Genomic DNA, 23,445 nt, shown 5'->3' on the forward strand with positions numbered 1-23,445 from the left:
CCTAAGTACATATCGAAAAACTACACAGTGGTGACAACCATTAAAATAAGGCAGACACCCTTACTAACAAGATTTCCCCCAGTAGGCCTTCTAGAAGTAACTAACTATTCCTTTAGGGATTTGAACACTTTTGAAGTATCTTGTTGGACAAAATAAAGTTTGATCTATCTTCATCAATTGAGAGATCCATCAACCAGCATCCCAGTTAATTTTGAAGTCCTACACCTACAGGAAAGATTGAAAAGATCTCAGGGAAGTTCTGCCAGACAGAAATCTTCTGTAGCCTCTTGAGACAAGTTTAAGATTGGTAGTTTGCTAATTGAAAAATCCTACATTGTAAAACTCAAGAGGTTGGGTGCCTCATTCAGAGGTTCAGGACTAAATATTTTGACCGGTAGAACATTGGTCGGCTTTATTTTCTTTACTAAATGTCTCTGATGGTGAAAAAAATATAGAGATTTGATAAATATTAAGGCAAAATAAATAAATACAAACTGAAGACCTCTTCAAAAGTATGTCTGACAGTCTGCTGAGATGGCTCTGGAGCTTGTGGGTTTGAATTCTTCTGTCCGTCAATGAGTTTTAGGCAAAACACAGCATGAAGACTGAAGAGCTGGAAGAAACTAATTTGAAGTAATTGTATAAATGAATCTAGCAGTTAAAGAAATGCCTCAGTATCAAGCTGTGTTATATTCTGTTCTTATAGACCTTATAGAAACTTGGAGTTTGGATGTTTGTGGGTTTCATCCTCTCAAACTCAGACCAGTGAAAGTCCCATTTCTGTCAGTATGAAGAAGTTTAACAGCACATTTAATCCTTGAGATCAGCCTTAATATGAGGGAAAAAGAGCAATTTCCACAACACATCTCAGTTTTTTCTACATGATAAACAAATGTTGGAGTAAACGAAAGAAATCTGGTGGCACAACTCTTTAATTGGAAGAAATAAATTGCACATTACAATTAAGTGTATAAGCGTGTACAATGGATACCGTGCAGTCTCTACACAGTGTATCCTGCGTATCCATTGGGCAAGCACAGTCCACTAACGCCTTAAAATCCAGCGTGTGCTGGTTTGGGAATATTTTAGCCTATTTATATGATCATTTGACTGGTGGCATGACAGATTGTTAATTTGATCTTTAATTTCACTTCAGCTTGAGAAACATGTGAGGGTCCCTTACCGAATTTTAATTGGATGGAATAAAATAATTTAAAAAATACATATCTGGCCAGGATGTGTGTGGGTCGAGCGTACTGTAGAGAACATTCGAACACCTTTTAAAGGCAAACCTTAGTGACTTCTTTAAATGTCAGTGTGGAGGGTGCTGTTATGTATGTCAGATTAAAATCTCATTAACTGAGAATGAATCCCTGGCACCTGCAGGAAAGTGGATGTTTTTTTCCCCCCTTTTAAAGAGGAAATGTGATGGGAGAGTGAGTACAACATTAAAGAAGAGGATTTATCCACAGTCAATGATTCAGTCAACAGCGCTTGATCGATCCTGTTCCCTCGCTCCTCTGCCTCAATATTACCACAGACTTGTCGCAGACTCCCTCAGAGCATCAAAGAGGATGACGAGCCCCGGGCAAGCCGTGATATTTCAGACTGTCGGTGAGGGCGACCTGCCCTTTACCTCCGCAGTCGCTGAGGATTCCTCCACTCCTCTGTCTTTTTGCTTTTAGGAGGAGGGGACAAAACATTGCAGGAACATATTTCACTTTTAACTCAGAAGGTCGACACGTGCCTGAGGTGGAAGGTCTTCCTTCCTGTGACCTCTGACCCGGAAAGCCTTACAGCTGCAAATCATGCTCCGTGTGGGGTGAATTAGTGACATTTCCCTTTATTCAAATGAAGCAGAAATATATGCTTCTTTTGAATGATATGCAGACCTTGCCTCTCGTTAACTGGAGGCCAGGTTCTGATGGTGTTGTTCATCTGCTAACATGTGAAGAATGGGATGAATGATCCTCTGAAAAGAGGATAGTATTAAGCTAAATTCTTTCTTGCTTTGAAAAATAGATGTTTTTAGATTCATAGTCGCTGAAGTTACTGAAATCTTAGAGAAAAAACTTTGTAAGAGATTCTCCATGTTTTTAAGTTTTTTTAAGCATCAGAGCAATCCAGTACATTAATAGCATTAAAACAACCAAAGAACAAAAAGCTCATTTTAGATCTATGATCTTGTCTTAGATCCTCTATCTGCATGGACAGAGATGCAGACGCACAAATACCACTGCAGCTTGCAGAACAAAAAACTGTATGTGATGGAGTTCAGGCGCCACCTTGTGTCCAATCTGCATACAGCAGTTATCAAAATTGATATTTGTTTAAGTCCATTTATAAAACATGGCAGATAAAAGCTTCAAACTCAGTCTTAGCTGCATCAAAAGGATTTTTCTGTTTGAGCAGCAAAAGTGTCGCGTGTTTGCGTGCACTGATGCGAAAACTGATTGATGATAACATCTGCACTCCTGCACACGGTGCCTATTGATTAGCTGGTGATCTGCTAATCATCCTAATGCACCAGTAGGCTCACACTGACAACATTTCATGTTAATTTCCTGCTTGATGAACCCATGGCAGAAAATAATGGTCTTGCAGATAATAGCATTTGATGCAGTTTATGTACACTGGCCTAAAAGCTTTTTCAGAGGACCTTTCCAAAGACAGACAATTTGGCTTTTGGCATGAGAAAATTCACTAAGTGTCCATATTGTGCATAATGGCAATGAGCTGTCATCTATCCAGATATATTATAGGCTTTAAACTCAATATACTGCAACCAGTATATTGAGAATACGTCATCCATCCCAAAACATGGGTTACTCTTATGAGATTACTTGTCAGTGGTTGGCTGTATTGCACAAACCAATAAGAATTAAGATCCACTGGGAACGAGGATCAAGTCATTCCGGTGTGCGAGTTTCACTAAAAACTGAACAGTTCTGTAGGAGGAGAACAAACAGCTGGGTGTGCTGTAGATGTTTACTAAATTTACACTTTATAAACAAATTTAGATGTAAAGAAACGTCTTTCTAAAAAGCCCAGAGGACAACGTCCAGGGATGTCTGGTGTTCGGAGAGTACCTCTAATTGCTTCACATTTTGTTTTCTGTTGGCAAACACAACCGCAAATGGTTTTACCTAGAGTTCATGTTGTTAATGGTGTGATTTACCAGACACTTTATTAGGTACACTGGTTTGGCCTTTCATGATTTGAATTTCCTGTTCAAACACATCCCAAATGTGCTCAATGGGATAGAGATCTGGTGACTGTGGAGGCCATTTGAGTACAGAGAACTCATTGTCATGTTCAAGAAACTAGTTTGAGATGATCTAAGCTTTGTGACATGGTGTCTTATCAGAAGATGGTACACTGTGGTCATAAAGGGATGGACATGGTCAGTAACAATGCTCTAAGCTGTGGTGTTTAAATTATGCTCAGTTGGTACTAAGGGGCCCAAAATGTACCAAGAAAATATCCCCCACATCATGACACCACCAAGGCAGAATGGATCCATGCTTTCATGTTGTTACACCAAATTTTGACTCAACCATCTGAATGTTTCAGCAGAAATCGAGAATCATCAGACCAGGCAACATTTTTCAAATCTTCTATTGTCCAGCTTTGGTGAGCTTATGTTCAGTAGGTCATTTTGACCATGTCTACATGGACTGAGTTGCTTCTGCTTGATTGGATAATTAGAAATTTTAATGCTTAATGAGCAGTTTATCAGACATGCATAATGAAGTGGCCATTGAGTGTAAGTTAAGCTGTAAAAATAGGTGTTTTTGAGGGACAGACAAGGTTTAGCGCTGTACTTTTAAGTGGCTCAGATGAAGATAACTTAGATTTGGCTTTGTTGGTCAGAACAAAGAGAGTCAAAGGGACAAAACAGAAAAAAGGATACAACTAAAAACTTTTAACAAAATCCAAAACAACAAGAGAAGCTGCTGGAAACTTCAGGTGATATATCTTGAGGGTTGTTCACATCATTTCTGTTTTGAGAAACTCTGAAAAAACAAAACGCTTAAACTAAATTTAAAAGGCGATCACACAATTTCAATGTAAAATTAAGACATGATTTAATTAAACTAATTATGAATCTTTTTACAATGTAAATTCCCCACCACCATCTCCTACATTCAAATGCTTCTGTGAATTAGCTTTACAAACACCTTCATCCTATGTACAGATTTGAATCGTGATGCTAATGCTGTGCATGTTTAACTACGGAACATGAAAGTAACGTGAATAAATCCTAATAAATATCAGACAGGATTTCAAATGTGTGGTTCTACAGCGGGTAAAAAGGAAAAGGGATGGCTGAACACCTCAGCGAGATGAGAGAACGTCTGCTGAAAACGAATGAGTCTGAGGCGAGTGGGACTTGGCGCAGGGCCGGACCGACATGCTGGCGAATATTCACACTTCAGTCTTTGACATCAGAGAGAAAATGGGAGATTAGTTTGGCTGCACTTCAGACGAGTCCAGCTTCCTTCCAGCTGTTTCTGAGCCCCCCGAGTCTCTGGCCACTAGAGAGCAGCAGCCATCCACGGTCTCCACAGCACAGCTCCTCGCTCTCATTTCAGTCTGATTTGCATGGAGTGGTTCCTTACGCTGCCCATATTTTACAATAGATTAGACTGAGTTTGTAAATCCTCCTCGCTTGTCCAAGAGGCTCCGATCCGGCACCCGCATCTCAGACCCTGATGATGCTGATGGAGGAGGAGGCCCTGTGCAGCTGAAACAGAAGAAGCACACCTTGAGACGTGAATCACAGACCACAGCATGTCATGCATGTCAGAGATTTACTTGCCAGTCAATGAGCGCAAGTGAGCAGAGAACTAACTGCTCCCAGGAGCCTTTTATTTAAAGACTAACCTATTTAAAGTAGGATGCTTTTATTTTTAATCCATCATTAGGCTTTAGTATTTAAACCTCTGCAGAAATCTGTGTGTGCAAATATGTCCCCAGGAAAGTAGACATTGCCCTAAATGAATTATTTTTTTAAAGGATTAAACTCACGAGAAGTAGCTAATAAACTGTAAGGACACTTAAAAGCTGCAGAAATGCCAGTAAAAAAAAGACTAAATTAAGATAAGAGTGGTGTTTTTATAATTGAATTAACCATTAAATCCGGCCAGTGCAGTTTCAGCTCCGTAAACGCTCAAAGTAACGCTGCCTTTCTCTCGCTTTGACACCACTGGAAGCCGTCCTGTATGAATAAACAGTGCGAGCCGCGCGCAGTGGGCGGTCAATTGACCCGTACATCACAAGCAGTGAAGTCGCAGGTTCTCGCAGCGGGAGAGGCCAATTAGAACAGGAAGTGTGAATTAGCTTCCGACAGACAGATGCCCTGCCAAAATGTTCCGGGACGTTCTCTCCACAAACATTCTCTTATACATATAGACAGGCGACGGATTAAAGGAAAATATTTTAAAACCGAGCACAGCAGAGGACAGAAATCTGTAAACTCCACATTTATGATTTAGAGTCACACAGGCTGTCTCTCACTTCAAACTCATCATGTCACATAGAAGCTTTTAAAGGACTCAGTGGCATTGCATTGTGAAGGGCCGTATTTTAACCCAAGCTGTGAACTTTTCCCAAACCAAACTGACTGTCTCTGTCACACTAAAGTAAAAACAGCATGTCAACCTCTTCGCAACCAGAAAATTGAACTAGAAAACTAGAAAAACTGGTGATTGCACTGCATTTTTTCATGATCGAGTGCTGCAAGTAGTTGGGACACCAAAAGCGTGACCACTTTTGATTGCCTGGAGGGAGGCTACCTGTCTCAAAACAGACTGCAATCACTCTGAGACAACTTGGCAAAAGTTTGCAAATGATCCTAAATGCAAATTCAGAAACACAGATTTCCAGCATGCAATCAATCTGAGTCAGTCTGCACCAAATGAGCATGAATCTCTGTGCAACACGACACTCAATTTAACTAGTACTCCCCTTGTAAAAGCAAGGCTGCTGAGCACCAAGGTCATTTTGCAGTTAAATGAGTCATGAGAGCATCTGCTTCACGAAAATCCACCATTTTTGCAACCTGACAATGAGGGACATGGCTGCACACACACAAAAAAAACCCCCACTGTGGTGCCCGAGTCTGACAAAAAGCCGGACACCAAGCAGCAGGTACACCGTCGAGTCGACATCTTCCTTAGTTGTGGAGTTTGTGTTGCATGCAAATGATGTCACAGGACTTTCGACCACACACGCAATAGAAAACGACCAAAACAGAGTTGACTCGAACCGAGCCGCATTGAGTTGAGCTGAGTTCATACTAGTTGAAAAGGGCTAAAAAAGAGTGCATGTGAATTCCAAGCTGACCCTGTTCAGTTGCAATCTGACTCTGCAGACTGTGGAAAAACACCTTCTCTGACTTTATCTCCAAAACATTTTTGTACTATGCTGAAGAAACATCAACGGAGGTTCATTTAAGGCCTGGATATACAAGTCAGTGTGACTTGTTTACAATGGGTGACCTGGCAGAAGGCAAAGGCTCTTGAGGAAATGTAGGTGGGGTTAAAAAAACAACATAAAGAGCATCTGTAAAAACCTCAAACACCATTTAAGGGATACTTCAGAAATTTTTTTATTTTTCTCCTTTATTGTGCAAATTTTTTCCTTTAATTTGTCACCAGTCTGTAATGACATAGTTTTATTTTTACTTTTCCGGCTAGACTAAACAGTTCCTAGAAACATTTGTTCCCATTACCTCAGTTAGCAGCTGCAGCCTATTCACCATTTAACAGTGGACATTAAATGGAATTTAATGGGTTTCTATTCATATAGTGTTAGTCTAGTCTTATTAACCACTCCAAGTGCTTTTAAGTATTCAATAACCCAAAAGATGGAGACAGCATATTCATCAGTATATGTATGTGAAAGGAAAAAGGCAGAATGAAGTGTCATAAACTCTCCTGAATATCTGGAAACCTTGATTTACTTTTTTTTTTGGAGAAAACTTAATTTTTCTTTGTTTGTTTTCCCAGCTGTAAATGTTCGAAATGTCTCAAACAAATGTTAATAATAGATAAAGATAATCCAAGTAAATACAAAATGCAGTTTATAATGATGACTTCATTTATTAAAGGAAAAAATTCAAACGCATTCAAAACTAGAGCGGTGTAAACAGTATTTGCCCCCTAAACCTAATAACTGGTTGTGCCATCCAGACAGACTACAATAACTGGCAATGAGTCTTTCACATCGCTGTGGAGGAATTTTGTCCCACTCTTCTTTGCAGAATTGTGTTAATTCAGACACAGTGGAGGGTTTCCAGCATGAACGGCTTGTTTAAGATCAGTGCAAAGCACCACAACCTGATTTAAATCCAGAGTTTGATTTCACTCCAAAAACATTTTGTTTATTTCTGCTGGTGTGTCTCTGACCATTGTCCTGATGCATACCAAGTGCTCTTGAGCTTCAGGTCTTGAACTGATGGTCGGACATTCTCCTTCAGGATTTTCTGGTAGAGAGCAGAATTCATGGTTCCATCAATTAAAGCAAGTCGTCCTGAAGCAGCAAAGCAGCCCCATCACACTACCACCACCATGTTTGACTGTTGCTGTGATGTTCTTTTTATGAAATGCTGTTAGTTTTATGTCAAATGTAACTAGACTTAAACCTTCCAGAAAGTTCAGTCCACAGAATATTTTCTTGGGGATCATCAAGATGTTTTTGGTAAATGTGAGACGAGCCTTTGTGATCTTTTTGGTCAGCAGTGGTTTTCTCCTTGAACTCTCCCATGGATGCCATTTTTGCCCAGTCTCTGTCTTATTGTTGAATCATGAACTCTGACCTGACACAAGTGAGTCATGCAGTTCTTTCAATGTTGTGGTTCTTTTGTGACCTCCTGGATGAGCCATCGAAGCTGTTAGAGTAATTTTGGTGGGATGATCACTCCTGGGAAGCTTCACCACTGTTCCAAGTCCCCTCCATGTGTGGATAATGACTCTCACTGAGGCTCACTGGAGTCCCAAAGACTCAGAAATGACTTTTTAACCCTTTCCAGACTGATAAATGTCACTGACTTAATACATGATTTAATAAAAGGGACAGTTACTTTTTCACAGCACCGGATCCAGGCTGCTGGATGGTTACTTATTCTATTAACTCACATAATCTGTGTCTTCTGTTTCCTTCCTCTTAATGACGAAAGTTTTATGATTTGTTGTAACCTTCCTCTGAGAGTTTGTAATGAGGCCGTGAACGTGCAGCCTTGCTTTCTCTACTCAACACCACAAGTGAAGAAATGTTCTTCTATCTGATGTTATTCTCTGCACCAGTAATCTTGCAGATGAGGAAATGGGTGATAAATGAAACGTGGCCATTAGAGGGCGCTGCAACCAGGACACCTGTAGCTGGTGTGTCTAATTAAAGCTGCTCGCATGTGCAAAAACAAAAACAAATCGTCTGCCTGCTCGCTTTAACCGAGGAGATGCTCAGCAACAACTGAGCGAGCGTTTGCGCTGCTCTCTGTTTTCAGCCCGGGTGTTTTATATTTAGCCGTGATGGCAGTAGCTCTAGTTGCTAGGAGATCTCTGATGCAACTACAAAGACTCTACAGAGGAAACAAAATACTCCTGGCAGCCAGGAGCGAGCGTGCATTATAGAGGAGTGCTGCAGTAAGACGAAGAGGGGAGGAAGAGGAGGAAGTTTTAGTAAATGAGTCACCCTGCTGCTGCGGACGGCTCCGTTGTGGTAGATGGGCGAGCTGCCAGCTGAGGCATTGTAGTAGGAGGAAGTGGCTCGGACCAGCGGCCGCTTGGCTTTCTCCTTGGTGCCGTTGGAGTCGTTGTCTTTGATGATGTCGTACTGCCGGCAGAAAAGGGCGATGACGGCTGGCGGTGTGGAAAGCAAAGATGAGTTTGCGTTCTCAAGCACTAGATTCAGGTCATATTAAATTAACACATGAAGTTTATTGTATACATTAAGGCAGTTAATGGAGTTAGAAATGAGAATTATTCAGAAGAGATGCTGAGAGTGTCCACTGGATGGTGTCTGTGGTGCAAGCTGACCTGCCCACAGCAGCAGCACAGTGGTTATGATCAGCAGCTCTCCAGTCTCCAGTTGTGGAGTCATACCCAGGCCCTCCATCGCTGGCTCATCTGAGGACAAAGACAGGTCCGGTCAAACTCTACTCAACAGGATATACTACACTTCTATCTTCTACCAGCAAATCCCATTAAAAAAAAAAAAAAAATCAAAGGCTCACAGTACATTTAATATGGACTATTTTCAGTAGCGGATTGATCCACATTTGCTGTTGTTTTCATGGTAATAAAGGAACATGTGAGTCAGTACAACAGTGTGACTCACTGATGTGTTTTTAATGGCCACCGCAGTGGAGCTCTGAGGCACACAGGAGTAACATGTACTCTATCACACTTTGTAAACACAGTACTTAATGGGATTTTTTCCCCAGATGTTTGTAGTTGCTATGGCTACTTTACAGGTATTATTTTTACTGCTGCTGTTCCACCCTTATACTACAGTGCTATGCAAAAGTCTTGAGTCAGCCCTTTCTTTATATCTTTCTAGGAAAATGTGATTTATTGAAACATGCAAACATGAGGCAAAAACAGAGTTTGTACAACTCTAATGACTCTGTTTTTGCCTCATTAGAGAGTCAGTCATGTGACCACCTTTATTCTTCAGCACAGTCTGAACTCTTTTAGGCAGCTTTCTTGTAATTTCTTTAAGTAGTCTTCAGGAATAGTTCTCCAGGCTTCTTGAAGGACATTCAAAGCTCTTCTTTGGTTGTTTCTGCCTTTTGTTCTATTCTCTGTCAACATGATCCCACACTGCTTCAATAATGTTGAAGTCTGGGCTCTGGGGAGGCCAATCCATGACTGATAGAGTTCAACTGTTAGTTTTTCTATCCAGGTATGATTTTACTGCATTGGCAGTGTGTTTGGGATCATTGTCATGCTGAAAAATGATGCAGGTGCCAATCAGGTGCAGTTCCAGATGGTACTTCATGGTGGATTAATATCTGATGATACTTGTCTTTGTTTATAATTAATCAATTTTGACAAGATCTCCAACACCACTGGCTGAGTTCTCTGTCTTATGGTTTATGTCTCTGTGTTCTATAGTTGCTCTGTCTCCCCTGTCAGCTGTATCCCCTTGTCAAGTCTGCGTCTCTGTATTATGTTTCCTGTTTTACTTTGAAAGTCCGTGTCTCATGTTCATATATCTGATTTTGCTTCCCTTGTCTCGTTAGCCCTGATTTGTCCCAGCTGTGTTTCCCTCCTGCCTCCCATTCTCTGATTGCTCCCTCTGTGTATTTAAGCCCTGTGTTTTCCGCTGTCTGTGTTGTGATCATGCTGTGTGTTCTGCCTGTCAGCCTGTTTGGGTTTGTAATTTTAAGTTTAGTTTTTGGTTTTGTTTTACAATAAATCTAAGTTTGAGTTTACCTTCTATCTCTGTGAGTCTGCACTTTGGGTCCTCCTTACCTCCACTCCTGCCTGCATACAGCCTCACCTGACAGTGTCAGGTCTTTGCTGGATTTTTTCCCCCTGTTTCTTAAGAACGTGACTTTTAGATAGTGTTCATCTGCTGTAGATAGTTTCTTAGGCCTGACACTTCTTTTGTCCTCCACTTGTTCAGTTTCATCAAATTTTTTAAGGACACAGTGCACACCACGCTGAGATATGCCAAGCTTTGAGCTATATCTCTTTGGGAATCACCTTGCTGGTGCAAAAATACTATTGTACTGTCTGTCAAACTGTGTTATCTTTGATATTTTTCACAGATTCAGCAAAGAAATGGAAACAAATGGTGTTTTTATGATAGGCTGCTAATAACAAAGTAACTAAAGATACAAAAGAACTATTGCTCAAGAAGCAAATTACAAAGAAAGTCTGATGCCTTGGAAGTAAAACATAAAGAAATGAGTGGCTCAAGACTTTTGTATACTGAATAACTCATACAACATTACAACTACATCATTTTATTATTATTGCCGGTGTCTGTGAAGTTTCTCAGTCATCCAGGTCATTGTAGTCTAAGGAGCTTGGAAAGAAAAGCGTCTGGACTTCTTTGAGTTGCTTGAAGATGTTTCACCTCTCATCTGAGAAGCTTCTTCAGTTCTAGGGTCAAATGGTGGAGAGTCCCAGATTTAAACCCTGTGGGAGTTTTCCCCCAAGAGGGACAATGGACCCCCTGATGATCCTCTACCTAATCACATGAGCCAAGGTGTGAAAACGGGTGTAGCTCACAATCAGCCAGGGTTTCGGGTGGGCTCATTGTGAAACCTAACCCTACCCTATCATGTGATTTCCTGAGGTCAGATGGCCCAGGATGTGCGTGGGCGTTAAGGTGTCTGGGACGGGATCTCAGAACTGGATTATAGATGGCAGACAGTTGGTGTCGTAAACCACCGCCTCTGTTCATAGATGGTCGTTCACAGTGGACATAGATGGCTTCTTTCAGTCCTCTTTCAAACCATCTGTCTTCTCTGTCCAATATGTGAACATTGGCGTCCTCGAAAGAGTGACCTTTGTCCTTTAGATGCAGATGGATCGCTGAGTCTTGTCCCGTCGAGGTGGATCTTCTATGTTGTGCCATGCGTTTATGAAGTGGCTGTTTGGTCTCTCCAATGTAGAGGTCTGAGCGTTCCTCGCTGCACTGTACAGCATACACCACGTTGCTAAGTTTGTGTTTAGGAGTTTTGTCTTTGGGATGAACCAGTTTCTGTCTGTCTTAAAGTCCAGACGCTTTTCTTTCTAAGCTCCTTAGACTATTATTGCCAGTGTTTAACATGTGCATACACACCTTGAAAACTTGACTTAAAACAGCGTTTCTGAGACACCAAACTTCTGCGTACTTCATGCAACAATAAAATACCTCACATTTGTGTCTGTGCTGCTGTAACACGGCATGTCATGTGTTTTACTTTTGGAAGCCCCCCTCTGGAGTGTGTTTATGAGTACTCACGGTGGTCCAGGACTCCGGCTGGATAGTGGTCGGTCCTCTCCAGAGTCCTGAAGTGGACGGCACGGCTGGGTGGGCTGTCACCGTGCAGCCCAACGGACTGCACCTACATCCAACAAGGGAAAAAAAAGTATTTAGAAGGAATGTTAAGATATTTTTAAGCAAGGGTAGAGCCAAGCTGGTGACAGCTGAGCACAAACACTGGGTGCATTCTTACAGTGGCATTAACAGAGGACAACATTATGTAACGATGGTAAGAAACTGGCTGCCGAGGGTATATTTAGTGAACAAGCGGTGCTTTGGCTTTTGGCTGTGATCCTGAATGATCATTGGAGGACGCTGAGTAAAAGCTTGAAAGGCAACAGAGAGAATATAAATTTGAGCTATAAGCTCATTTGGGGACATTTTCAGTCACTGGGAAAGCTTATAAAATTAGGCTTTGTGTAAAAAATAAACACGTGTTAATGGTGTTTCACATTCAAATCGAGCCGCAGTGGAGTTTTATAACAGGAAGCACTCAGTTTAACGCACACACAGGGAAATAAATCAATCACAGAGATAAAATTACATCCACACGAGGTCTCATTGTGCCACAGAGGCTCTCTCCACCTACACAACACAGCCAACGGCAGTACGCAGCAAGTTTTCTGTGGAGTTTATGAAGTAAGTCCTTGAATTTAGAGTGTTTGTTCTCCTCTAATTCTACAGTCTGATGCCTGCAAAGTGTCCTCTGCAAGCCCTAATCTGTCCCCTCATCCTGGATAACAACATCCAACTCCATTGGGAAATTCATCCTTTACTTTTTAACCTCCCTGCCCGCCAAAGGGAGGTCAGAGGTCAGATTCAGCCCCCTCTGGACCTCACTGGGCAGCAATGCATTGCTCAATGACACTTGCGCAGGACATCTGTCTGCTGACGAGCACATTGAAGCAAGTCCTGCAGCTGAAGGACAGTCTGCAGTCTGCATCAGTCTATTAGGCTATAATGGAGCATAAAAATTTTAATAGCACCACGATAATGGAGTCACATTAGAGACTCCCCCTTCAGAGAGGAGCTGCAGTTTTAGTTTAAACTTTCAGAACAGAGATGTGTCACTGTTTAGGTTAATCAAATACTGACACTTGATTTAAGAAAAAATGCCGTGTCATCGTCTAAGAAAGTTTCTCAGCTGTGATGCAGATGATCCATCTATTTGCTAACCATGCATTAAATGACACCGAAATAATTAACATAATTAAAATGGTAATTAATGTTTTTATGAGAGGTTCAGGAGTGTTTTTCAGCCCCCGATAAGCAATTTGTAGGGTTGCCAGGTTGTGAAAATATCAATTTATTTTACATTTATATGGACTTGTGCTTAAAATATGAGTTTATAATCAGCTTTCAGCTTCATTACACTGAGTAACACATAGATATACAGTTTTGGTCAGAAGTTTACTTCCACTCATCATAGGCATGAATGTCGCGGTAGTTTTGGGCTTTTAATTATTTAGAACTGTTCTATTTCTAGGCTGGGATGATTGTACAGCATAAGTCTTTAATGGCTTTGAAAAACAAGAAGTGAGTAAGTTTCAATTCAGTTATCTATTTATTTTGGATTTTCTCTAATCCAAACAGGCTCAAAAATGTACATACACTCTCTTAAATCTTTTACCAAGTGGTGCTGATGGTTCTGTGATGTCTTTTATCTCACAAGGCCTATTAACTTCTCGTTAGTGATCATGACTGTGTACAGCTGGTAGTTTCTCTTTGCAGTATTAAAAGGATTTGTTTGACGGCACTCATTGGGCTGACCAGTACTCGGAACAATGGGAAAGTCCAAGGAATTCAGTGAATATCCAAGAAGAAGAACTGTAGATTTGGGAAGGTTGTGAAGGTCTTGCAGCCATTTCTAAACAACTGCAGATTCCAAGACAAGTAATTCAAACAAATGTACATAAGTACAAGTTATTCAGATGTGTCACCACTTTGTTGCTACATCATGAAAATAATGTTGATCGTGGACCATCATTATTATTACCTAAGATAGAGATACCTCCAAATTCTTCAACTTCACCTCAAATCAGGACAATGATCCCAAACAGATCAAAACTAGTTTGGGAATAGATAAAGCAGGCTAGCATTGAGCTTCTGGAATGGCCTTCCTAAAGGCCCGACCTCAATCCTGTTGAAAATCTTTTGACTGGGCTTAAAAGCGGGGTCTGTGCCAGGAAACCATCCAATTAGAATGGACTGGCAGAAAGTATAATAGGTGATTTTTGAAGCTAAAGATATTTGATGGCTCTTCTTGGCAGAATTGACAAATGATGTTAAAGTTTTAAATAAAGGCGTAAATGTGTTTTCTAAAAATGTGTAAGTTGAAAAAGTCATTATACTCCTCTCAATATTTTTTTTTAATTTTCGGAACAAGCTGTGTCAGGTCATCAAGGATTTATTTATATGTTACACTGCATGTCCATGAAACAGGCTAAAATGAGCTTTCAAGGTGTAGGTCTTCAAGAGCAGGAGGTAAAACTACTTGTTTCAGACAGAGGATGAACTGAGGAGCTCTATAAACGACCAGTCACAGTTTTTTAAACTGTGAATCATGTAAATGTACTCTAGCTGACTCACAGAATGAAAATAAAGAAGAAGAGGATGATGATAGGTCTCTTTTTTCCATACACAGAGGCAAAAAATCTCCATTTCAAAGCACTTAAAAAGACCAAATCGTCCAGTTTTATTTCTAAATGTGGAGCTTTGTTCATATATCATTTAGACCTCAGGTCTATTTGTACAAACATGATGAACATTTTCTTACCTTATGGCTCAATACTATCAGTCCCTTTTTGCAACAAGCTGAAAATTCTTTGGTCTGACATCTAAAAGATTGTCCTGACCTGGACAGACACATACTCTTGTGACTCAGCTTCATTTTTTTAAGGTGCACAGAGAAGAGCATTAATCTGAAGACATTAAAGCTCTTTTGCAGCAACTTTTGCAGAATACAGGACAACTTTATTGTTTGACCCACATGGTTTGCGTTACCTTCCATTATTGTTGTCAACTTTTTAAAATTTGCAAAGTTAGGAGGACACAGACGGTTTTTCTTTAGTTGTTTCCCATTTTATCCTGCTGGCCGATGTCAAGTCTACTTCCTTCCTTTTTCTATTCCTCTGTTGCTTTAGCCACTTCCTGTTTTATTCTGAAGTCTCAGCCAGTCTTGCACTTCAGTCAGACGTACTTCCTGTCTGTTTTCAACTGCTTTTTCATCATACCCGTGTTCAATCAGTAATCAATCTCCTAATTTTTGAGGTTTTGTAGACATGTGACCGCTAACCACATGATGTTAACTTGTGCACCATTTTTGGATACGTGGCTAAAGCAAAAGTGCCACTTGCTGCCTGTTTTCCTCCATCATTTTTCAACTGTTCCTATCATAACAGCCTAAAAGAAACATTTGAAATAATATCAAGAATGTGCAAGCTGGCAGACATGCCTGTGAGCCCCCAGCAACCATCTGTAACTAAGGAAAAATGAATATTCCCCATCTACCTGGCAAAAACTTTGTTGTGATTGATTTGGTTGCTAGCAGATTGCTGTGGCCGTAGTTTGAATTGTAGTGATGGGCTTGCCTACAAACACCTGCTCTCTAAGGCGCCGTGAAACTGTGAAAAGTGTGACACAGACCAGAAATGGAGAAGGTTTGCCTTCAAAACAAAAGTTGCCTCTTTTGAAGAACGCTGGCTTCTCTTTGAAACTTCTCCATTTTCAGTTCACATCGCACATTATCAAGTTTCACTACCACTTGTCTAACAGTGAGTGGTTTGTAGGAATATATGGAAAAAATACAGGCAACTGGAGCAAGCTTAGGCCTCACTCACACAGACCTAAAGACACAGACCACCCCCTCTCGGTAAACACTGGTTGCTAGGGAGCAGTGTGTATTCCCCAACTGATTGGCAAGTGGTTGCTGGAGGTTTCTGGCAGTGAGACATCACGTGAGAAACCTCCTTAAATTTGCCAGATTGCCTTATTGCATTTCTCAAACTTCCCAGCCATCATTCCTGGTTTTCCAGAGTTTTTTCTTGTTTCCTGGTGTACAGCTGTGGGCTGAACACTTCAGCTCTGTTCACGGTGTGTCCTGCATGTCATTCCTCCTCCTGGGTTTCACAACTGCTCCAAAATACTTCTGAATTATCAACTTCTTCTTCTTCTTTTGCTATTTTGTGTTTTGTAAGCCTACATTTGCATAAGACCTTTTGTAATGGCAGTGTTTATGGGTTACATAGCCAATAAAAATAGTTAGTTACACCATTACACACCTGCCTTTTAGAAAAAGATACCATCCAACTAATCTATACATCAGTCTAATTAGCTATTAGCTATTAAATAGCTATCATTAAATAGGTAATAAGCTATTAAACTTCACCACAAATCATCCACTGACGCAGATATCTGATTCAGAGTTACGTGCGTGTGTGTGTTTCTCTCACCTGGACACTGTAGTGTGTGTCTTCGTCCAGGTCCCACAGCACACACCAGCGGCTGGACGTGTTCACCTCTCGTATGGAGCGCTGCATCAGGCCGTCCTGCCTCTGGAGACAGGATACGTGAACACATTAGGAACACGTGCCACAGGTTTGGAGGCCCATCTCCCCCCACCACTTCCCCTGCCGGTGGCAGACGCCCTCAGACATCGGTGCGTTGGTGGTTCTTTGTGTCCGGGGTTGGGCGCCCAGGTACCCACCGGCTCACTCCTTGGCGGCTGCTTGTCGGGGCCTGGAGCCTGGGGCTCGCTCGGGCCACTTCGGGGATGGGGTGCCCTCGGCCTCTCGGCCCGGGGCTCGGTCACTCAGGCGCAGCTGGCTGCCGGCGGAGCTCACGGGCACGTCACTGCAACCCCCCCCCGGCTTCTGCTCCGCGGCTGCTGAGTGACCCCTCATCTGGGACTCTCCTCAGCTCTTTCTGGGATAGTGACGCGGCTGCCCCTCTGTTGGTCTTCCTTGGTCTCTTGTGTTCTGGGGGCCTCTGGATGTCTGGAGTTTTGATCTCCTCCATACCTGCTTCATGCCCTGGAGGTCGGGGCAGTGGCCCCCCACACCCTCTAGCAGATCATTACATGAAGGAACCTTTTAAAAACAAGCGAGTTCATGCTCACAGGTGTACACACGGGTGATCACACACACAAACTACACCCTTTTGAGCTCCTACCTCAAAGCACACTGTGCGCTGTCGATCTCACGTGCTGCACCATAATGTTTAATATTTAGTATTTACTGTCATATTCCCATATATCATTGTGATCTTGTTTATTACTCTTGTCTTCTTCTGCTTGCTTTCTCTTTTTCTTTCTCAACAGGTGATCCAGGTGATTGATATGTATTTTGTTTTTTTTGTCTGCTTATTCTGTTGGTTTTTGTTTTTTGCCCTTTTTCCCCGTCCCTCTTCTCAGGTTGTTTTTTTTTGTTTTGTTTTTTTTTCTTTCCCTCTTTCTTTCTCCCCTTTCTTTCCACCAGTCAAGTCTGTCCCGTATTCAGCAAGTGAAAATAAAATAAACAATAAAAGGTGAATCAGATGGACCATTACGGCAAGGCTGGGATGGTCCATTTGGTAAAGTAAATCCGTTGGGCATCTTTCTTCGCCTTTAGACAATAATTCTGATGGCAAAAGAACCAAACGGGACAGGTTAAAAAAAAAAAAAAAAAAAAAAGGAACACGTGCCACATGTGGTGGATGCTTTTGCACACACAAAGACATTAATGTGCCACACTTACGGCAAATTTAAATCAAATCTCGGGATCTGATCAGCGTATCCGGCTGACAGCTTAAGTATTATGATCTAATAAAAGCAGTAATGGCCTCGTACCTTGCTCGAGGCAGATAGTGTTGTCTTAAAAGGAGAAGAATCTTTTCTGTTTTCTTTTAAAGTAAACTTTGCTAAACTAATTTACCAGAAAAAAAATCATCATTATGTCACATTTAAAGGCAGATACTTGAAATGCAAGCAGAATCCCTGCAGTAACAAGCAGCTTCGCCTCATAGAAATTCACCTCACACCCATACAGTCCCAGTGGGAGAAATTAGGTCTGCAGGCAAGGTAACACCAGCAATAGTCATTCAAAAGAAACAGAAAAACACATGTTCAGGCAGAGATGCTCTATTAGTATAAGGAGCTGCAGAATTAATGAAGAAATGTCACCTTCTGGATCAGCAGGTAAACAGATGGTGGCCCTGTGGAGATAAATTTTAGTTTTTAACAGCTGTCTTTAGTGAAAATTTGGGGATGGGTGGATTTATAAATTGTAAACACAACACAGACATATTATCATCTCCATTTTTGCAATCAGAAGGTAAAACACAACAAGATAATTATTAATTTAGAGCCATGCTTTAATTCAAGTCCACAATTTAATCAGTTTTAGCTCCATTTTTTGTCTCCACCACCTCCCCGGGGAAATAGCTGAGTTTTCAGCTGCTTTAGCACTGAGAAGATCACATTCACCGTGTTTATTTAAAGATGTCCAGTGATAAAAGGTGCCTGCACAAGAAGACAAAGTCACTGGAAAGACAACACAAAGCAGCATACATCCATAAGGGGCGTGAGAATCGAGGCAAGAACATTTTCACAAGGTTACCCACCAAAGTCTACACTTCATATCTTTAAAATGAGCTCTGGATTCAGAAGGGCACATTTGGTAATATGTAAATACACTGTGCATGTGGATTCAAAATAACAATCACAAATCAAATCCTTCATGTTACGTGAACATAAAGACTGGTGGAGTCCCAGGACCCTGAATTGAATAAGAGGAAGAAAATGGATGGTTAATAATAAAAATGTCTGCAGAGGATTCTCTGCCAGGCACATATCTGCACTATAGAGGTGTATGGAGTAAATAAACTTACTAGTAGTTCAGTAAAATTAAGGAAATGGCAAAAAACAAACAACAACAGAAACACAAGAGCTGCTGCAGCAGGCTTCCACTTGATGTGGCACCATGGTAACAGCAATTAAGATGCATTTTGGTTGTTAATTCCCCTCGGACACAGAAAACAAGCTAAGAGTTTCCAGCATAATTTGCATTTGTGTTTGTGTGTCTGGAATTGCTAGGCCAACACAATGAGACCTGATTTTAGCCTTTAAGGGTGCTGATCTTGATAAAACTGCACATGTGGCAACGCTTGATTGCAGTTCTTGCGGCCAAGTGTGGCACAGCTAGTTATTAGATTTAATTTAATTAATTTAAATTCAACTCAGTTTTATTTATTTGGCGCCAAATCACAACAGCAGTTGCCTCAATGTGCTTTATATTGTAAAGTAGACATCCTATAATAATACAAAGAAAACAGAGAAAACATGAGAATCAGACCCGTACGGTCTTGGCAAGAATGGGAATGAAAAACTCCCTTTTAACAGGAAGAAACCTCTGCCAGAACCAGGCTCAGTGAGGGAAGGCCATCTGTCACAACTAGTTGGGGTTAAGGGGAAAAAAACATGATGAAAACATGTTGTGGAGAAGAGACAGAGATGAATAATAACTAATGATTAAATGCAGAGAGGTGTATAAACACATAGCAAGTGGGGAAAAAAGTGAGTGAAGAAGAAACACTAAGAGGGCAATTACTCTTTCACACATGCCCAGGTAAGTTTGGATACATTTTTCTTCTCCTAATAATCGAAATTATAATTGAAAAGCTGCATTTTGTATTTACTCTGGTTATCTTCTTCTGATAGTAAATTTGTTTGATGATCTGAAACACATAAGCGTGACAAATATGGAAAAAACATAAGAAATCATGTTTTTGTGTGGCTAAGTTTTCCAGACAACACGAGACTTGCGCGAGACTTTAATTGCTCTGATTGGAGACTCTTTATGAAGGAACCTTTAACTGTCTTCTTTTTAACTGCAGACATCCTGATGATTGCTGCTCAGAGATAATTGGTGTTCACACAAAAGCACCGGCCTGCATTCTTGTTTTTGAGATTGTAGAAAATGGCTCATCATATATTCAAGCTTTTCATTATTGTCATCTCCGGCCATTACACACCAATTACACCAAATATTCCAAAAAGCCACCAGCTCGGCGTCAGAACAGGTCATAACGAGGCTTTTTTAACAACTGCTTGGTAAGCATCATCTAGCGACAGCTAGTCCAATTTTCAAATGAGAAAGTTTCCCAGATTGCGAACGTGCCTGCGGAGCACTGAAGGCTGAGGAAGAGTCAATAAATAGAAAGCTGGCAGGACGCTCGAGGCTCTCCAGATGTCTCGAGTGGAGAGTCAAAGTGGTGTTTGCTGCTCCTCTGGCAGCCCTGCAGGCGGCGAGTCAGCCAGGACGCTTTGATCGTCCTGCAGCACTAAAAGTCCGTCATATAAAAGTATATACTGAATCCACGGGGGTTAAAAGGGTCGTTAATCAGCACCAGTGACTCAGCTGTGATTGAGGCGTTACCATTTTGGAATAAAAACTCCAAATCCATCTAATTTTGAAAAGTGCTGCTGACGTAACTCAAGATACTTTCTAATTTTCAGGCTTTGTCAGTTTACCTCTTAGGCACATTTAATTCTGCAGTTTTAAGTAAGACACTAAACCAGGAAATAAAAACTAATGGACACTTGTCACAGCCATCTAAAGGTCTGTGCAAAAGTCTTGAGCCACCCCTTTTTCCTTTATATTTTTGTGCCACAAAGGTCGGCTCCAAAATAGATAACTGCCTTTAAAAAAGCTGGTCATCTTTTTAATATATAAATTTTCTAACTGTAGTTAACATGGGAATACCCTCTCAGCTTTTTAAAAACGTAAAAGTAAAACAGATTTTTTCTAATTCTTAACAAGCAAAAGAGCGTTTTATACTGTTTGATGACAGAAGAAAGTAAAGCCTGCAGGTTTGAGGTGCCTGCTGAGAGTCAGTCTTTATATTTTCACGGTAGGTAAAATTAAACGTTCTACATTGACAGAGTCTCTGGTTTTAGTTGATTTCATAAGTGTTTTATAATCCCTGCATCAATTTACAGGATGGCAAAAATAGGATTTTTGAAGTATGCAGTCCGGTGAAAAACTAAGTAAACCCCATAATTCAGTAGTTTGTAGAACCACCTTGATCAGCGACAACTTGAAATAATACATTTTTGTGTTTCATATCAGTCTCTCACATCGTAGAGGACTTTGGGTCTGCTCTTCTGTCCAGCGGTGCTTTGCTTCATTGAAGTTTGAGGGCATTTATTTATGCACAGCTCTCTTTTGCCACACCACAGCATTTCAATCAGGTCGAGGTCTGCACTTAGAGTTGGTCATTACTTTGATCCACACTTTAACTGCCTGACAGTTGTCTCTAGAGTACTTTGGTATGCAGAGGAGTTCATGATCGACTCAATGACTGTAAGTTGCCCAAATCATTACGCCTCCACCTCTATGCTGACAGCGGGTATGAGGTTTTTGTGGTGATACGCGGTGATACGCCCAAATGTCTGCTTTTACAGAGGTGCTCACACTCACTAATGATCAGTTTATCAAGTGGATTTGATTATCAACAGCTGGCTGCTACAAACCCTCTTAAGTCCTAATCTGTTCTCTTGGAATTCTCTACATTTGACAATGGAAGTAAATATTTTCTTGTTTTTGCAGGGGGTTTCGAGCTTTCTTTTAATTTTGGCAGCCGTCTTATAGTTTGATTTGTCAGGGTTCAGCTTCAGATACTTTAAAAAGGAACAGAAGGCGCCTTTACTTCAGTAAAATGCGACCGTGAAGTCTGCAGGTGAGCACGAAGTTTGGGTGCATCGCTATTTTTAGGTCAGGAAAGAAGTCAGCGGCAGCCTAATGCATTTCAGAAGGAAAGTGGTGCAGATAAACAAGTCTCTTCTCTGATGTTGTCACAGTCTGACAATCTTCTTCTGGTACAAACATCACAACACAAGTTTAAAACGGGTGCTGTCTGCAGGTTTTATTTGATAAGCATTGCCCTTGCACTAATCATCAATTAACCCTGTGTGTTTAATATTTGAAGTCATAGAAACCAGGACTGCTGGGAGTCTCAGACACAGAAACTTAAACTGGGTTACTTCATGTGTTTGTGTGTGAGGTTGTGTAACGTGTGAATCTTGGCAGCCAGCACCGTGGGATTTGGAACAAGTTTAGATGAGTGAAGCAACTCTTTGTCTGGGCACATTCACTCGTCCTGCTTCTCCTTCACAAACAGAAGGCTCGGCATGTCACCGAAAGATACTGTGAATGAAATAATCCCACAAAGCAGCCACGTTTGAATCCTAATCAAGACTCAAGCCTGATGCGAGACCACTCTTGCAATAAGGAAAATAGAAATGGTAGAAAACATACTTGATTGACAGAGCAGCCTTTTATATAACAGAATTTTTTTGCCCTTTTGTAGCAGCTCACTCTGATCCAAGGCAACCTTTGATGACTAACAGTGGAAAATACGGGCTCGGTAGATAAAACCTGCAGCATGGATACCCGCTGCATCCACCTGCTACCATCACCTCCCCCATTAATATTTGAGTAAGGGTTTTTTACATAAGTGCTTTCTGAGGTTAAAGCAGGAGATGTTTTACATCCCGATCCTGTGTTTTCTTGAAAATGCCAAAAGGTTGATGGATTCTGACTCAGATGTGAGGTGACTTGGGAAAAAAAAAAAAGAAAGAGTAAGAGTTGTTTGGCATCGACACCGCTGTGGATGTTTCTCCTGTGAGACGAGTCCTGGCCAAATAATTTCCACTAATGGAGACGACTCCCACTCAGAGCTCAGCTAATGTCTCATTCTCCTTTTGCCAAAACTGTAGGTGGTGAAGACTGATTAAAATGAGCCAAGCTGAGCTAGCAGCCGAGGTTTTTAAGAGATGTCAGACGGACAAAATGTTGTTATGTAACAGCAGAATTAATGTGAAACGTCTCTTACAGTGATGCAAACGTCTTGTACGTTAGGTGGCAGTTGTGTTCTTTAAAGGTGCTACGTGGAAGGACTGCAGCGTTTAATTAAATGAAATGTAACCAATTAATCGATTCATTCATGAAGGAAAAAGAAATACATTATGAACAATCATATTTTGTTCAACCACTCATTAATGCAAATATCTAATTAACCAGTCAGCTGGCAGAAACTCAATGTATTTACACAAGTGGACATGGTTAAGACGACCTAGTGAAGTCCAAACTGAGCGTCAGAATGTGGAAGATTATGTTAATGTGCCGTGGTTGTTGATGATTTAAGTATTTCAGAAACTGCTGATCTGCTGTGATTTTCCTGCACAACCATTTCTAGTGTTTACTAGTGATCTGAAGAAGAGAAAATATTCAGTGAGCATCAGTTCACTGAGGGAAAATGCCTTTTTGATGTCAGAGGAAAATGACCAGTGTGCTTTGAGCTGATAGGAAGGCAACAGTAACTCAAATAACCACTCATAACAACCAAGGTATGCAGAAGAGCATCTGAACAGCAGCAGAAGACCACACCTGTAAGCTGAGAGCAGTCTGTATTTCTTCTTCCAGA

General features: G+C 41.1%; 1 protein-coding gene across 2 annotated transcripts in view; it reads right to left on the reverse strand.

Annotated features, from left to right (window-relative positions):
- Positions 1 to 914: 914 nt before the first annotated feature.
- The window catches only part of LOC100702007 (fibronectin type III domain-containing protein 5), a 45,673-nt gene continuing 23,142 nt past the window's right edge, over positions 915 to 23,445 (reverse strand). The window contains exons 3-8 of one of the 2 annotated variants that reach the window (XM_025903063.1): positions 16,437 to 16,538; positions 11,965 to 12,067; positions 9,042 to 9,131; positions 8,698 to 8,864; positions 7,431 to 7,489; positions 915 to 4,747 (exon numbers count right to left, since the gene is read on the reverse strand). In XM_025903063.1, the coding sequence (XP_025758848.1) occupies positions 4,645 to 4,747; positions 7,431 to 7,489; positions 8,698 to 8,864; positions 9,042 to 9,131; positions 11,965 to 12,067; positions 16,437 to 16,538 (624 nt within the window). In that variant the 3' untranslated portion in view covers positions 915 to 4,644. The remainder of the gene's footprint in view (positions 4,748 to 7,430; positions 7,490 to 8,697; positions 8,865 to 9,041; positions 9,132 to 11,964; positions 12,068 to 16,436; positions 16,539 to 23,445) is intronic. The other variant, XM_005452276.3, reaches the window with a different exon arrangement.

This window comes from Oreochromis niloticus, linkage group LG23 (assembly GCF_001858045.2).
Source record: "Oreochromis niloticus isolate F11D_XX linkage group LG23, O_niloticus_UMD_NMBU, whole genome shotgun sequence".
NCBI classification, from domain to species: domain Eukaryota; kingdom Metazoa; phylum Chordata; class Actinopteri; order Cichliformes; family Cichlidae; genus Oreochromis; species Oreochromis niloticus.